The sequence below is a fragment of the Halichoeres trimaculatus genome, unplaced genomic scaffold, assembly GCF_033239565.1.
Source record: "Halichoeres trimaculatus isolate MK-OKI-2021-1 unplaced genomic scaffold, fHalTri1.1 fHalTri1_scaffold_17, whole genome shotgun sequence".
NCBI classification, from domain to species: Eukaryota; Metazoa; Chordata; class Actinopteri; order Labriformes; family Labridae; genus Halichoeres; species Halichoeres trimaculatus.
Window position 1 is genome coordinate 23,478,144 of NW_027437195.1, and position 18,145 is coordinate 23,496,288.

The 18,145-nt window shown below is 40.7% G+C and overlaps 1 protein-coding gene across 3 annotated transcripts in view; it reads left to right on the forward strand.

Annotated features, from left to right (window-relative positions):
* The window catches only part of numb (NUMB endocytic adaptor protein), a 64,647-nt gene that overhangs the window by 22,544 nt on the left and 23,958 nt on the right, over positions 1-18,145 (forward strand). For all 3 annotated transcript variants that reach the window (XM_074691714.1, XM_074691712.1, XM_074691713.1), the window contains exon 2: positions 15,095-15,231. In XM_074691714.1, the coding sequence (XP_074547815.1) occupies positions 15,106-15,231 (126 nt within the window). In that variant the 5' untranslated portion in view covers positions 15,095-15,105. The remainder of the gene's footprint in view (positions 1-15,094; positions 15,232-18,145) is intronic.

Genomic DNA, 18,145 nt, shown 5'->3' on the forward strand with positions numbered 1-18,145 from the left:
TGCAGGTTTGTACAATAATTTGTTACCTTACAGTGTTGAAAATTATGACCCAGTACATATTTCATATTCTGGATCTTAGTTTTCAGAAAATTGCCAGGATCTGGATCGTACTTTTACATGTGTCAGAAATTATGATGACCTTGTCTTGTTTTGTTTTGCAAAGCAATCCAACCATTTATGGTGGAGTTACACACCCATATGTTGATAACGGCCCTATCTCACAATGATGAAGAATCCTTTAAAAAAAAGTCCTGGATCCAGACGGTGATCCGAATCTCCTCAAAAATTTAATCACTTCTTCCTTATCCCATTTTGAACATTTCCTGAAAATTTTATCAAGATATGTTTGTTACTTTTTGAGTTATATTGTTCACAAACAGAGACTCTCCAAAAAAAACACAACCTCCTCCAAAACCATACCTCCTGGAGGTAATAACACTGATGTCTTTCCAATCATAAAGTGAAATACAGATTCTCGTCAAGTTAAACTGGAGGGAGACAAACTGCAGTGACGCCTGAAGATTTACACCTGATTCAATTCTTCTTGCCATGGAAGGGGAAATGTTTTTTGATCCAGACTTTAGCCCTCTGAAACAGCTTGCTGATAGGGATGCACGATATTGGATTTTTGCCGATATCCGATATGCCTATATATTGAAACCCCTTTTGGTCGATACCGATACCGACACTGATAATCACAAGTTTGTTTGTTTTTTCCACTGTAAAGAAAGCTAAGTCTATCCTGTACTGGAATTTATATGTTACTCTAATTGTGACGGTCTTGTTTGTTTAAGAAACACAAGACAAAAAACATTTGATTTTACCATAAATAAGAAATGTATTATTTTTTCAAACTCAAGACATTCAGTATTGAAATACAGAAAAATAATTCCTTTAGATCACATGAACTTTAAATGTACAATGCATTTTTAAACATAACCAAGTGGCATTTGATTATTTTAGAGCTACTGTAACAACCTGGTGACAGACACAGAGCTCTGCAGTGCAAATAAATGAAGTGCTACATTTTATTTAAGGAGCTTATTTTTCAGATGGAAAATAATAATAATCCTAACTGAATGACACCTTATCGGCTGTGCATATCGGCAGAAATTTTCACATCTGCCGATACCGATAAACGTGTTTTTAAGCTTTTATCTGCCGATACCGATATTGTGCCGATAATATCGTGCATCCCTACTTGCTAACTAATTTTGGATTTGAGGACCAAGTTTGAACTTAAAAAAAAATGTTCTGACACTTAACACAAAAGGATTTAACAGTGGTTTGTCCTGAGACAAATAGCCATTTTGTCCGCCCCTGCTCATTTTCACATTCACTTTATGAAGATCTGCTTGGACCAGGGAGCAGGATTGATGGAGTAAAGGCACTCAGGCCGCTACCTCCAACCCCCCTCGAGCTAGCTTTCAGTTTACAGCCCCCCTTCATGGTGTTTACAGCTCTCCTCCCTTACTTGAAACTCCACTCTATTAAGCATACTGCCGCCTCTGGCAAGATAAGTAAAAAAAAAAAAAAAAAAACAATCACAGAAATGCAGTTTTGGGGCAAGTGCATGGCTCATAACTCTTAAGGATGCCTTGCAGTGGAAACCAGGACAGATCGATTCAGTCTGTGAGTCACAGCCGAGGCATGCCTGAGAGGAGAGGATACAGTGACAGTGATTTGCCACTCCCTGGTGCCAGGGCACTGCCCCGCTCGTTTAAATGTGGCCTCAGCTGTTGCCCAAAGTGATGTGTGGCTCTCCTCGGTGAATGGCTGGATGGCTTTCTTACTTTGCTGTTGGGATGGGCCCCCTTGATATCACACCACACACACACACACACACACAAACACACACTGCATACGCTCTGAGTTCGAATGGCTGGAGGGAAAAGCTGCTCAGTATCCCCTGAGCAGCAGCCTGGGCCCTACTTTCTTTCTCTGCAAACTCTTACCCCTGCAGTCATGTGTGCTGAGGAAACGGAGGTCATCATGTCTTGCTGGGGGCAGGGAACAGATTGAAGGACTCTGAAATGATTCAGAGGCAGACAGGGAGTGAGTGAGCCGTGCAAACAGTAGCCACTGCTTCTATTCCCACATTTCCTTCCTCTGCTGAGCTACCACCCTTTCACACTGAGTCCTCTTCGTTCCCTCTGGACTCGTATTCAGAACATGAAACATTTCAAACCTCCCGAATTAGAGATTTCCAAGAAATAAAGACACAGACTCATTTATCCTGCTGAGTCTTTTCTGTATTTTTAGTATCTTAACTTGTGCTTCAGCGAGTCATGCTTCCTGCATTTAGCTGGTCTTGCTTTGTACACTGCCGTGTTGACAGTCAAAGCTTGTTTTGGTTGTGTCCCTTGGATGTGCAGCAGTCTTCCCATAAGGGCTGGGCAATATAGCCTAAAAATAAAATCCCAGATTTTTTCACAAAAAAAATCTTTTTTTTTTTTTTTTGACTATTTTTTTCCCAAACTTCATTGACATTCTAGTTTCTGTTGTCTTGTCAGTGAACTGTTAAATCACGCTGCTCACATGCTGAGTCAGCAGTTTCTGCGGTACAAAAAGTGCGCAATAGCGGAGGAGAAAAATGTTTCTTTTTTTTAAATCAACCACAAAGAAAAACTCCAACTAACTGACATAATCGATTTATTGACCAGGCCTGCTTCTCATTATGTTTGTGGGGTTGAATCCTCACAGACAAAGGTTGTACCACAGGAAATAAAGTGATCTTATCTTTCTCAGACTGTGGGATTGGTGATTTCCACAGTTTTTAAAACGAGCAGCATAAATTGAAACTGACTGAATTAAAGTTGAATCAGTTTTTTTCTGGATGGAGGATCTTTGGATAACCTTTGACCTTTGATGCTTACATGGATAATGGTGCTTTCACAGCTTCCTTGTGATGTTTTGCACACTTTCATCCACGTTTTCTTCTTCTTTTTTTTCCTCCCTCTCTACTCCTCTTTTTACATAAGCAGCCCAAGCTACAAACCAGGGCCTGGAAAATTGGATTACCACGGTTACAGCATTTTTCAAATTCTCTCTTCATTTGGCTGTTTGCGAGCAGAGCAGTCTGAGGCACTATCACCCCGTCGGCCGGCTTCTCTGATAACAGCGCCCAGCAGATATGCCAGGCGGGCAGGCGTGCTTTGCATCACGGATGGCTGACTGGCTGGCTCTGATGATTGAGACCATCCTATCGCCCTGTTGCTCTCCAAACTATAAACTCAGATAACAAGGAATTCTGTGAACAGAGCGGTACAAAATAGGATGAAGAGTAACGCCTGGCACGGCGGTGGGGCGACTCATGAAAGGAGACAGACGGACAGTGGAGCCTCTTTGTCTTGAGCTCCAGCCCATTCTTCCTCTTCCTCCGTCTCCTGCTCTCACGCTCACACACTCTCCTGGCCTTTCTCTCCCTCCCTCTGTATCTCTTTTCTTGAAACCAAACCGCTGTACTCATCCCTAGGATCCTTCTGCAAGGATTAATCAGTTTTCCATTCCTGGAGAGATTATTCAAATACTGTTACATCCACAGCCAGAAGCAGTTCCCTTTTTTCCCAAGCAGCAGCAGCAGCAGCAGTTCTGACTGAAGGAAAAGTCCTGTTAGTCTCTTTCTTTTCCCTGCTATCTCTTTAACCCTGAAGGCTATCTCATGACCCTTTCTTAGAGTTTCTTTCTCTTATTTGTGAGATAGTTGTGGGGTACAGCTGGCTGTAAAACAAATTGCCCCTCAGGGAGGATAAAGATATCCTTGATCCTTGATCTGTAGTTTGTCTTGTTGTTTGCCTCTCTTCTCACTGTTTTCTGTCCACTTTGTGCTCCACACTGATCATATTGCATGTAGAGTCTTCAAGATCCCTCTGTTGCTTAATTCTGTGTAAGCTGTTACACAGAAAGCAGAAATGGACCTTGTGTAATTGTCCTCATTAGTGAACAGCCAGAGATCCTCACTTCAGCAAACTCCAGGAGCTGTGACAGCTCCAGCAGGGTTTAGATCCTGCCGTCCTGAACCAGAGCCTTCACCTCCCTACACCGCCTTCACACTCTGGCCCTCATTTAACTCCCACAGTCCCTCAGATGTGATGTAAAATTTGTCTCATCATCAAGTACACATTCATGTTTGAGGCCATGTCCACATGTAGACAGGTATATGGGAAACCGCATATATTTTTATGCATTAACGCTGTCGTCCACACGAAACCGCAGCTTTACATCACTGACTAAGATATTTTCTGAAAACTCTGGCCAAAGTGAAGATTTTGGACAACTCTGATTGCATGGTTTCGTGTGGACGCCGGTAAACAGAGTTTTGGTTCTCAAATGTCACAGCTGAATGACAGGGGCTCATTCTGATTGGATGGCACGGGTTTGATATCTGGAAAACACTGCCCTTTATGGGTTTTGCATGCCTAAATCCACACTTATCAGGGGATTTGCCTACTGTGTGTGGATGAAAGTATTTTTAAAAACTAACAAAGGGGGGGGGGGGTACTCTTTTTTGAATATACCTGGCTGCGTATGGACATGGCCTGATTAGGTACCTTTTTAGTTACCAACTGAATTCTATCAAAAGTACCAGGTACTAATTCACGTTAAATCGAAAGGTACCATGTTTAGGTACCTGAACACATCCTTGTGACTGTGAGGGACTGGAAGAGTGGGGGACTTTCCATGCTGGTCATCAACACAGCATTGCAAGGTTATATATTGAAGAATAAGTATGTTACATCAAAGAAATTTGAGATTTAATTATTATTAAATTTTATCAAATTGATATTTTTTACCACATGAACACAAAAAAGTACCTGAATTGGTATCATTTCAAATGTGAAAGTTACCCATCCCCAGTCAACATGCTGTGAGAAAACACCTCAAAAATTCTTCATTTGTGAATGAATGAATGAATGAACGCTTTAGTTCAAACATGTGAACATAATACAAAAAGAAAAAAAAAGGAAAATCAACAGGGAAAAGAACAAATGAAAACACAAAAATAAATAATAAAAGAGAAAGAAATACAAAAAAAAAAAAAAAAAAAACAAGGGAAAACAAAACAACAGCAACAATAAAAACAATTTTGACATGTTCGAAAAGGAGGAACTTCAAGAAAAAAGGCGATCTCTTTCTCTTTAGTCCAACCCCGTGTCTGTGGTTGAACATGATGTTGCTGGTTTGGCATTCATCATTTTTTTAATCTGTAATGAGAAAAAAAGAAATTTCTACCAATGAAAAAACAAGAACAGTCAAATAGCGAGAATTCTGGACACACAAACCTAAAGACAGTTACTAAAGATTGATCAAACCCTACCTTTTGTCATCAGGCTCCTCTGTGCCTTTTGCTTTTTCTTTGTAGCCATACAAAGAGCAGCATTTAGAGGTCACACCTTTTATATTTAGCTGTATCGGTCTTCACTTGAAAGAACTACACCAGTGTGATTCTCAATGCTGTTTCCATTAATGTCTACAAAGATCATAAAACTTTGTGAAGTATGTGCCAGACTCAGAGGCTTAAGTGCCCCTCTGTTCTCCTCCAGGTTTACCGCCCTGCATTGATCAGATGTTTTTTTAATCCAGTGGAAATAAAATATTTAAAGACATTTTGATGCTGTTAGGAGAACATTATCCTTATTTTGAACCTGAATAAATCAAACCTGAGGGGAAATGTGTGTAAGCTCTCAGCACCCCTGCCTGTTTTTCATCTTCCCTCTCCTTCACCTTCTCCTGTCTTTACTCCCTGCTTCATCTTTCCTTTCTGTCTCTGGCTCATGGCCAAGGAGACTGACTGCGCCTCACATGACCATCACCCATCCCGAAACCAGCCGTGGTACTCTGCACCAGGCGGCAAACCACCGGCAGACTTTCCCCCTCACTGCTCATTCTGGCCCAGTCTGCCTGGCCTCCATCCCGCTCACTTTTCACACCTCCCTGCCAACACTACTGCACACGCTGAATGGAGTTACCTAATGCTGCTGGTGCTGCAGCTAATGCAGATTTCATGCACAAGTTCCCTGTTTGACATGGGATAATGAACATGTGTGTTTGACCTACAGGTCTACTTTCAAAGGTTAATCCTGGTTGTTTCTGTTTGCATTGAGCTCTCTCATCTGAGAGCACCACAGTGTTCAACCTGCTATGATATCAGAGAAGAGAAATGTCATATTTTCCAGAGTGTTAAAGGAGATAAAGTGATCACAGGATTTTGCAGCAGAAATTGAATCAGTTTTAAATCTTTTCAAGTATTGATTCTGTACTTACATAAAGTTCTGTAAAGCCCAAAACAAGCCAGAACATCTTTATGAAAGGTCTAACTCAAGTCCAACAGGGTCATAAGGTCAAGTTTAGATAATTTATGGTAGATTGCAACACATTTGATAGATTTTTGATAATGTGAATTTAGAATAGAATCAGAATTTTTATGCATTTATTCATTTCACAGCGTCATTTTAGCTTATTTTATGAATGAATCCAGCAGTAGAGCACTGGAAGTGTTCAAGTCTCTGATGTTGTCTCTGTGTTTAACACTAGGTTATTTAACCCAGAGCTCAGCGTTTACTCCACACAGATGGGAGGAAGCAGCATTAAATGGTCCCTGACAAAGCACTTCCTTTTCCTCTATAGTCTTCATGCTGCTCTGCTGTTGTGTTGTATTTGATAACTTGGTAATCTCACTTCTGTGCCACTGATAGTAACTGAGCGGTTTTATTTATTCCTCAACCAACTTAATGCTTCATTCAGAAACCGTTCAATGAAATACAGCAGAAACTAGAAGTCTACTTAAAGTGTACAAAACGATACATAAATGTTTGTTTTTTTCACTGTCTGACATTAAATCTGACTAAACCTTTCTTCTTTTAAATCAGTAAGGATTACAAAAGCTATTTTTTTTGTTATATGAAAGAGTAACAACAGAGGAAGTTTATGAGATTTTTTTTATTACTTTCTTCAAATTAAAAACTCAACTAAGTTCACTATTCCTTCAAACAACTTAGTAAAAGCTACACGATGATTATGATGTCATAGTTTTTAGAAACTTTAATAGGTAAATAGTGAGTGTATTTTAAGGCACACCTCAAACATACTACTTCCTTATGAGACATCATGAGACGAGGGATGTCCCGATATTACATTTTCACTTCCGATACGATACTGATACTGCAGCATTGAGTATTGACCGATACAGATATTAATCTGATACGATATCAGCATTAAACATGCATACTTTTCTTACTTATTTTGTAGTATGTCTGTCATGTTAGAAAAGGCTTGATTAAGTGATATTATTCAAACAAAGAACAGTAGTCAGCAACAGTAGGTATGAGGAAAAACTGAACCATTTATTATTAACCAATGGGTAACAGAAACTGCTTATATCTGAGATTTTAGATGCATTTCGATACAATACCGATATTTGTTTTTTTGCTTATATCTGACCTATATCCGATATCAATATCGGACTGGGACACCTCTACATGAGACATACATGACTCTGGTTGGGGACAGGCTCTGTGTCCCAGAGATGAACTTTTTTTTCTTTGGTGTTAAATGTGGGTATCAACCCCAGAACACAAGGAAAACACTTTGTGGAGATGCTGGCTGAAGCTGGTAACAGAGCATCATCATCCACAGCCAAATGAGTCCTGTACTGACGCGGGCTAAGAGGCCACTTGGCGAGGAAGAAGACATGACTCCAGAAGAAACATGAAAAAGCTGGACCACAGTTTGCAAAATGCTAAAAGGGACAAAGACCTTGATTTTTGGAGACATATCCTGTGGTCTGATGAAACTAAAATCAAACTGTTTGGCCATAATGAACATTGTTTCGTTTGTTAGAAAGGGGAAACCTGGAGGCCTGAGAACAACATCCTGAAGCAACCCATGTATTTTGATTTTCTTAAGTGACCATGGATCGTGGTTTTGGAGAACTCTTTTGTCATTCTTGGTGTACCTGGAATGCTTTAGCACTGTTGTTTTCACTGTTTACAAAACTTCACTCTGAAATAGTGGAGCTAATTTAGCCTAGCCTTCATGTCTCTTGATAAGTGCAGCTAGCTTGTCGACTCCACATCACTAAGACCCCAAAGATCTGTCCGTTTTCTCCATGAATTGTTAAAAAAAAACTCCAATGCAAGCTCTCACAGGTTTTAAAGATGCCTGTGATACATTGTGATCAGTCACTCAATGTTAACTCTTCTCACTAAAGCCTCTTTTATCCCTCAGAGAGCAGCTTCTGAGCAACACAAAAGTATTCAAATGATCTCTAAGTGCTCATTCCAAGCATGTGATATTTTGGATTTTTACTCATAACACATTCATAAATTCATAAATGCAGCAATTTTACGCTTCCTCTCCCACGCACACGAGTGGATGTGTCTTAGTTACATTCCTGCTCTCTCCTTATTTGGCTCTGAAGTATGCAGGAGGGAAGGCGTGTGGGCTGTACGCTGGAAGACGTGTATGTGTTGAGAGGTTTAGACGGTGAGTTTAGATTGTTGCAACAAGTAAAGTTATAGAAATTAGGGAAAACACCCAACTATTATTCAGAGTGCTACAGCTTTCTGTCCACTGTTGATTAACTTATGGAGTCTTCAAACAGAGCTCTCCTGTTATTCACCACCACTTATATCAGCTTCTTCAGCCTGATGAGTATTTGGCCTAATAATGTCATTTTTGAGCTTCTGGTTTTAATTTGTTTTTCCAGAATGAATTAAGTATCAGGTTATGGGATGTTGATTGATGTTCTCTTCTCTTAAAGGGGCAGTGAGGATTTTAAAAGTAATCTTGAAAAAGTCTCCCTTTTGGATATATGACCGATCATAATCTACGCTTTAAAATCAGATTATCAGCAGCACCACTGTAGGTTATTTCGAAATGCCACTTCTTAGCATTTAGAGTCTCTATGACAACACCACACAGGCTGACGAAGTTTAAAAGTGAGAAGAGAGATTTAGTTTTTCTCTGCTAAAAACGATTTCTGTGATTAGTTTTGTAGTGATGGTTGACACAGGAGTCTAACTGTCAGACAGAAAAAGGACAGAAGAGCAGAAAAAAGCTAAACAGGAGAGTGATACAGCCTGAGCTAAAGGCTAAAAGGACTAAGCTGTTAGTGATAATGTGGTCTGTTCAAACTTGAGAGTCTATCAATAAAATAAAGAGTGAGGTTACGTTAGCTCTGATTGGTAGATGACTGGTAGGACATAATCAGGATTCACTAACACAGGGGTGGCCAACCAGTCAGAGACCAAGAGCCACAAAAATTACCATGGTACTACAAAGAACCACATTACACATGGGGTCTTACAAACACACTTCCTCTCACACATAAACGAAATAACATAAAATGACAATCAATACACTTCCAATTTTCAAAGCAAGATTTACTGTGTTTGTTAGTGTGTTTAAAATTCGTACCAGAGAAGAGAAACTGAAACTTAAGTATCAATCGCAACTGATCCCAACGTTGGCATCCATATATATAGTTAAGATTGATTGGCACACCACTACTCATATAAATATATATTTTTTGTATGAATGGATCGAAGAGCCACACACCGAAAGGCAAAGAGCCACATGCGGCTCGCGAGCCACAGGTTGGCCACCCCTGCACTAATGTTACACATTGCCGACTCATCTCACAGCATCGGGCTGTCAGCTATGTATCACGGCTACTAACTTACTGTAGGCTTGTTGTCACATTAGCCTATAGATACGTCGTAGCACCAGGCTGCTATTAGCGCTACATATAGCCGGCTATTGATGTCACGCTTCAAACCGTAGCGCTACATAACTGTACTGACCTGTAAAGACCTTAATTCGTCAAGTTGTATCCAGTAAAAGATGTCTTAAACAAAGAAAATTAGTTCCAAAACAAACACACTCCTGGTTGAAAGGCACATCTTTACAACAGTGTGCATGAGACTCCAGTCCAACAGATCCTCCTCATAGCATCTTTAAATTTTCCTGGTTTTCTGGAAGTTTTGGACTATTTAATAATCGCTGAAGACTGAACTGAGAAGTTGTCTGTGCAGCCCTGAAACGTTCCTCCATCTGGTACTTATTTGTAGGAACTGTGTGCTTGTCAAGTTGGCAAACTAGTTCACCAGCATAAAAACACAGCTGTCTCAAATTCTGGTGCAGCTCTTTAATAGAGATGCTTTGTCGTTGCTGTTGTTGTTACAGTATCACAAACAAGTTGTGTTTCTTGAAGTTGTGGCAGGAAACTCATCAGCCGTTGTCTTCACGTTACGGAGATCTGTTCCTGATTGGTGTGTGATGTGGAGCGACGATGTGACAAGTGTGTCTGAAAGGATGACATTTGCTCAGAAACAAATGTTTTAAACTGTTGTGCTGAAGAAGACGGGGTGCCAAAGCACTGACAAATGAGTTCTGCTTCTGCTCCTCCTCTTCACTCTGCAGGCTGGCAGCATGCAGCCTGTCACTGGCATTGCAGTGAGCCCAAACATGATATGACCTAAATAAACCAGTGTGTTAGCAAAGAGAGACAGATGAAGCAATATTTTCCTCCCCTCTAACTTCAGTTGTCTTGTTTTCAGTTACACATTCAACTGCAGGCCACAACTTGTGCAAGTGTGTGTGTGCACTCACTCAAGTCACACTGGCTGGTTTCCTATCATGTCACCTGCAGAGCTACTTGGCTTGTTATACAAAGCAGGTACTTTTACAACAGCTAAGCTGTTGTTCAACATCTCAATGGATGTCTCTTCCCTTGGTGTCACACATCTTAACTTGAGCACTTGTTTTCCTACAAGGAGGGAAACATAGGAGTTATCATTTTCATTTTCATTTTTGGATTCTTGCAGCCTTTTTTAGCCTTTGTGATTTGAAAATTGCATTCTATTACATTGCAATGTTGGTTTCAATTCGATTAATTGTTCAGCCCTCATCAAAATGCAATCAGGATTTGAGAATGTGCAATTATGTAAAGGCATCAAAGGCTGCGATCTGGGATTTATGATTTAAATAGCTATGTGCACCTACAAACATTACAGCCTCTCCAGCCTCGGACTCTGTTTGCTTTAGTGTGCAGCGTCCTATGATAGTAAAAGACAACACCCTGATGGACACATTATATATAATCTGTATTAACAGTGCAGAGAGTTTCATATCAACTAGACCTCTTCTCTGTATAACTTCAAACTCTTTCCTTTAGTATTCTGTGTTTTATGCTGCACTAAGCAGTTGGCTTTTGAACTTTTCCTGGAACATATACAAAGCTGAGACATCTTTTTATTTACCCACAGATAAAAAAAATATTTGATAGACACGTGCTGCCCATTAAAAATAACACTTGGTTTAATTTATGCTTTAGATGGTTAAATACATATTAATCTTACTCAGAAAACCCCCAGCTTTCCAAAGAAAGTTCCATCTTTTTGGTGATATTGCTGGATCATGATTTATAAACATTGACTGTGGGTAGGGAAACAGGTCACTGATGGGTGATCCACATTAACATCAAAAGTGTGGCACATTGCATGGCCCTAAAAGGCCCTTGAGAAGTTGTTTGACTTTTACCTAAGGAAACGTTGAGTCCCATCTTTCACTGCAACCCTGTATGCCATGAAATGAACCCCCCATGAAGTGAACCCTCCGTTCAGTATTGATCCGTGTGTTCATAAAAAAGTAACCCGAGGTTCCTGCAAACAGTTTTTTTTTTTTTTTTTAACCTTTATTCAACCAGGAAAAAGACTCATTGAGATTGAAAAAGAGTGTCCTTGCCAAGACAGCAGCAGCACATTACAAATACACAATATACACCCTACACAACATAAAATTGACAAATACCTCAAGGATTCAAAAACATCTTACACCAGACAAGACATCTGCAGACAGATGACTCTGTCTCAAACTTGACAGACCCTGACCCTGGGACCCTGGGTATGCGCTCCCAAGCAGGGGCGTGACCAGACTTTTTGAGACTCTGGTGACCTGACTAGAAGGGAGGGCTGAAATTTTGGGAACCCACAATTTTAATGTGATATTATGATTTTTATTTTGTTTTTTATTTATTTTATAAATAGGCTTTAGTATTTACAAAAAAAGAAAATACTTATAAACTAAAAGAAAAAAACAGCATTCAAAAGTAAAATTTGTAGTGTACTGATAACAGTACTATACAAGCTTTTTCAGTTGTATTTTTAAAAATTCAGTATCAATAAAATAGAAATGTGTGTGTTTTTAATTGAGATATACATCCAATCCAATCCAATCCAATCCACTTTATTTATATAGCACATTTTAAAAAACATTTAAGTTCACCAAAGTGCTGCACAGTTAAAATAACGTGAGGAAATCAATAAAAGAAATAAAATCAATTTAAATAACACATCGTAAAAAATAAGAGTCATAAAAAAAGGGGTTAAGACCATAAAAGACATAAAAGGACACGGATCACACAACTCTCATGCTGAGTTAAAAGCCAAAGAATAAAAGTGAGTTTCAAGAAACGATTTAAAAGTCGTTAGCGTGAGGGATGTTTTCATTTTGAGTGGCAGATCATTCCACAATTTGGGAGCCACCACCGAAAAGGCTCGATCACCTCGGGTCTTTAAATGAGTTTTAGGGACCACGGGGGGGAAAGTGGTCAGCAGACCTCAGGGACCGCGAGGGGGTGTAAACATTATACATGTTTCACAACAAACCAGATATTCATTAACATTAGGGTATTGATACAATATCGAGTGTCACTGGTCCCATGACGTGGCTCTAGATCTCACTAGACGGGTTTTAACAGCCTGATTTTTTCCCCTCACATTATGTGGAAAGTGAGAGACAAGAACTCAATCATTGGAGACAAAACCTCTGCTTTAGATTTGGCAGCGGTCATGCTACCACTCAGTGGCAGAGATCCCAACTGCCATTAGAAATTGTACTCATGCCATTTTACAAAACATCAATACATGAAGTAAGCAGCAAGTTTAACTCTGTGTTGTGTTGTGTTTTGGCCACGCTCAGGGTATTTGGAATGGAACGCTACAGCACAGGACAGAATTATGCCCATGAGTGATTCCTGACTCCAAGGTCCACTCCAGGCCCCGTCTTTAATGACAGGAGGAAGTTTGATGTGTTTTGGTGGCCTGGTCAGGACTGAAAGCTTCTTTGTGTGCTGCCCACAGAGCTTTGGAGCCTGTTATGGACAGATAAGAGAAGCTCACCTCAAACACTCTTTCAAGCCCCACCAGTACTGTCTCACAGGACAGGTTTCACTGTGCAAACACACAGCTCAGGCCTGTGTGTTTAAGTAGGTGCATATGTGTGTGTGGTAGCTGTGAGCATGTCTGTGAGTGAGCACTGCAGCTTCCAGTTTGTTTCTGTGTATGTGTGTGTGTGTGTGTGTGTGTGTTGGCGGACAGTCAGTCCTCCTGGATTAAAGACCTTTAATCCCGTCGATCCTCATCAGCTCAGAAGTTAATGGGTATAACTTGTTAGTCAAGGAGTCCACTCTGCTCACGTGTCAAAAGTTAGTGCTGCATGGCTGGAAGAGTCCTGGTCATCGGTTTGGAGTCGCTATGGGAGACGCGAGGCAGCCTTTGGATGATGGATGCACCTCTCAGCTCGAGTTTAGATCAGCAACTTTTAATTGGGTCTCTGGTTTCTTGTGCCCCCTAATCTCCTCCCAAAGCCAAGACGACACGCCTGCGCCGTTTAGAGTAGTGCTTTCAGTCTAATTACTCGTGCTGTTTTAAGGTTTTCAGAGGATTTCTGAGTTTTAACCTGCTCTCAACTCAAAAGCAAAAGCACATTTTTAAAAGAACATTATGAAACTTTGGTTTATCGTCATTTCTTTTGCTCAGTTTTAACAACACTGCTGTCTCCAAAGTACTAGACCAGATACTCATCTTGAGATTTGGGCAGAAATTGTCCTGAGCTCTTATCAACAGATAACAACGCAGCAGAGAGAGCTTCAGAGCGGCCAGGGGGCTGTACTCTGTCACCATCTCATTTTCTGCTCCCGTCACAGATGATTTTGTGGTTTTTGGACTCTCACTTTGTTTGAAACTTGTTGTGCTGATAATCCTGCACTGCTCTGTGTACAGTATCCCCCATGTTATCATTCACCGCAATGTTTTGCGCTTTATAATCTCATACCTAAGATAGTAGGGGTGGGAGAAAAAATCAAACATTGATATTTTGGGATTTTTTTGTTTGATGATATCAAAGTTATTGTCTTTTTTTTTAAATTCAGATTCTTCATTTCAGTCTTTGTTTATAAACTGCATTGGCAAAAAGTTAGCACTCTTCTCCAGCAGAGGGTGAAGTGCTTCTTGCATTTTATGGGAAATCATGGCTCCTGGTAAATTGTTAAATATATTGTAAGTGTTAAAAAAAGCAAACTAAAAATCGCAAAAATCGTAAATATTGTTGAATTGCAATCTAAAACGAATCGGCACCACAAAAATTGTAATTGAATCGAACCGCGAGAAAAGCATTTTGTTCTAGCCCTATCAGATACACACTCTGCTACAGTCTGCAGCTTTAAGTCATTGTTTAATTCTTCGTAAAAAAAAAAAGTTCAGTGAAGGAGAGGTTTGCTGTAGTCTTCAAAATGTCCAAAACAAAAGTTCAGATTAACTGTCTTTGAAAGCAAACCTGTAGGCTGGTATATTCAGCAGGTGAAGGGTCGCTCTGTGGGAGCAGCAGACTGTCCTTAAGTCTCCTTTGTTCCCTTTTTATTTTAGCCGCCCTGACTCCTGACCCAACAGACTCATCACATCCTCCTTATGAGTCAGTCACACACAAAGGGTTGTCCTCTGGAGTCAGAATTCAGATTTTCCCTTGATACAAGGACTTAGCATGAGACATAAAGCTGTTATCTTGCACTTTGGTTCTGCATAATCACCTTCCTCACATCTGTTATCAAAAACAGGATGTTGACTCATCTGTGTTGTGACATATGTGATGTGCTGCATAAGAATGAACACATTTCTTAACTTTTGTTTTAGAACTGTTTGCACCTTGAGCACGTATCCAGCCTTCATCTCCTCCTCTGTACTGCACCTTCAGATCCTGCTGCTACACAGCTCTGTTTTCATCCTCGGATTAATAAAATGTCCCTCCTCTCTCACAGGGAGCTCAGCGATGAATAAGCTACGGCAGAGCTTCCGCCGGAAGAAAGACGTCTACGTGCCAGAGTCGAGTCGGCCGCACCAGTGGCAGACAGATGAGGAGGCGGTCCGCAGCGGCAAATGTAGCTTTGCAGTCAAGGTGACTCTCCCTCAAACACACACAGACACACCTGCATACAAAACCTCACACACAAAGTATCTCTTACACAGAGCAGCGCTGACCTTACTGTAGCACATACAGTGAAACTTGCTCACTGCCCGGCTCCCCAAGGACGCTGCTTGTGATTAATCATAAGCATTCAGAGGCTGTAAGCACAGCTTTTATCTGGGTTGCAACATTATCTGCTTGTGCTTTCTAAAACTGTGGGATGTGTGCAAACTATAAATTTCAAGCCTTCCTTGAATCATCGAGTTAAAAGTGCAAAAATGGAGAAAATGTTTCATTATTGCTAGTGAACAAATTAGGTCTAAAGCAAGGGTAGGCAGCCTTTTCCATGACTCGTGCCACTTTAAAGTACACTCATACCCAAAGTGCCAGTACTTCTTTCTTAAATCATTGACAATCGATAGGAAAGTCTTCGTGAATGGTTTTCCATGCTTAGCTACGCAGTGAGAAATGCTATAACCTCCTCCCATTGCCTGGTTTTTAACAGTAGAGTAAGTTTTGAATGTGTTGCTTTGTTTCGCACACTTTGCTAACACTGTTTTTGTGTTCGGTCTCTCAAAGACCTGATGTCCTGCATACCATACTTTTACAGCAGAGGGTGCATATAGCTCGATCTTTGCCCATCTTTGGCAATAGATCCATACTATCTCATCCAGCTATGTTGGAAAGAATGACTGGAACTTGGTTTGTTTGCCTTGATAACACCGCTAAATGGACACGATTGCAAGCTAACAGATTGACATCCCAAGAGATTTGCGGTAATGCTCTTGCAAGATACATTTGCGTAATTGTAGCGCTATGATTTAAATTTATTATTTAAAGTGATACTCTGGGATGGAACAAGTTGGGTCCTATCACAAGGTTTAGGGCAGAAATTACCCCTACAGCAGTGTTTTTGTGCAGCAGAAGCCCAGGGCGCACACACCAAACACCTCCTCTGCACTCAGATGGGGCCATTTTTTACTTGACCAAAAACACAAATACATGGACTCACACCGAAAAATTCTGATATCAGTCTGCATTCACGCTTTATTTAGAGAATTTTCAGCGCGTTACTTTCACACAAAAACACAGCTAAATAAGGCTCTAGTTCTCATCGTGTCTCTCCCTCCTGGCAGACTACCTGTGTTTGTTTATATCTGGCATGCCGCGCGCAGACTGATACGCTAAGCGGCAAGCGTCTCGTAGCCAGCTGTGGCTCTGCAGCGGAGATAGCGCCGTTTACGACACAATGAGAACTAGAGCCTTATTTAGCTGTGTATTTGTGTGAAAGTTACGCGCTGAAAATTCTCTAAATAAAGCGTGAATGCAGACTGTTATCAGATTTTTTCGGTGGGAGTCCGTTTATTTGTGTTTTTGGTCAAGTAAAATATGGCCCCGTCTGAGTGCAGAGGAAACCGGCTGAGGAGCAGGGAGGGGGTGTTTGGTGCGTGCGCCCTGGCCTTCTGCTGCACAAAAACACTGCTGTAGGGGTAATTTCTGCCCTAAACCTTGTGATAGGACCCAACTTGTTCCATCCCAGAGTATCACTTTAAGGTCATAAGTGTTAACTTCAACTTCAACTTTATTGTATTTATATGGCACTTTTCATGCACTTGTGCAACACAAAGTGCCTCACAGAGGATAAAAACAAAAAAAAGCCAAAGAAATACAACTAAATAGAATACAACACAAAAGTTTTACAATCTATTTTATTTATTTGTTTTGTCCTCTGCCTCATTGTAATTATTCTTTGCGTGCCAACATAAATAGCATCACGTGCCAGCTATGGCACCCATGCCCTAGGTTGCCTACCCCTGGTCTAGAGACATAAAGAACTGGACATACTGTCCTGTAGCTGATGGAGTGGAGAGTTCTCTGTATTTTGGCAACAAAGCCTCTAACGGTACGCTTCCTCTCCTTGCATCGAGTAAAAAGGGAATTGAAAACCTCAGAGAGGAGAAAGTTTTCCTGAGAATATAGGAACTGCATTGCAGCTCAGTGCATGCAGATTGCCTATAACCACAGTTGTGGTTTCCTTATAGAGGGAACTGGGAGTTGAACCGAGTCTTATTAGCAGAGGAGTGGTGGAAACTTAAAGGAAGGGGAAGAAGGGTGTAAGATTTCCACCTGCAGCTTAAGAGTGATCCTGCTTTGCTTTTCCCCTGAGTGAGATTTGTTTGTATTTTCCACAATATTCTTTTAACGCTGTTTTTCATGTGTAGATGAGTATTTACTCTAAACATTTACTTTAAACTTTCTTGCGTCAACCCAAAGAGTTGGTGTATTTGTGATGAAAATAGAGTTTAGAGCTCCTTCAGCCACACACATGCACGCACTCTTCTTCTACTAACACTTTTCCCCTCTGCACTGGCTCTCATCATGCCGGTGCAACCTACCATGCTACTCCTCTGTGTCTCTCCTCCCCTTCCTGCTCCCTGGGCTACTAGTCTGGGTGCCTCAGAGATGCCGGTTTCTGTGTGTGTGGGCTGGAACAGTTGCAGTAAAATAATCACTATTGCCACCATTAAGAGAAACTAGTAGAGGAAGACAGTTTCAATGTTAGTTGTCCTGTCAGGATGCAAACTCATAGTCCATAGCTGCACTCTCACATTTGATGCATGTTCACTTTAAGCTGAAACTGCAGTGACAGACTGATATTCATCATTCAAGGTGATCGTCAAAGGCATAAAAATGTAGACTTGCTCTTTCTGTCCGACAATATTTAAAGACTCGCGCTGAATATGAGATGAGATTGCTTTTTGAAGCTCATGTATAACAAATGAAAAAGAGGTGACAAAGGAAGAATTTCTATGAACTCTGAGAACCATACAGTCTCATTTGTATGGAAATGAGTGCGCAGAGTGTGTGGACAGACTTTGTGTTGACTATGAGATCCATTTTGTGA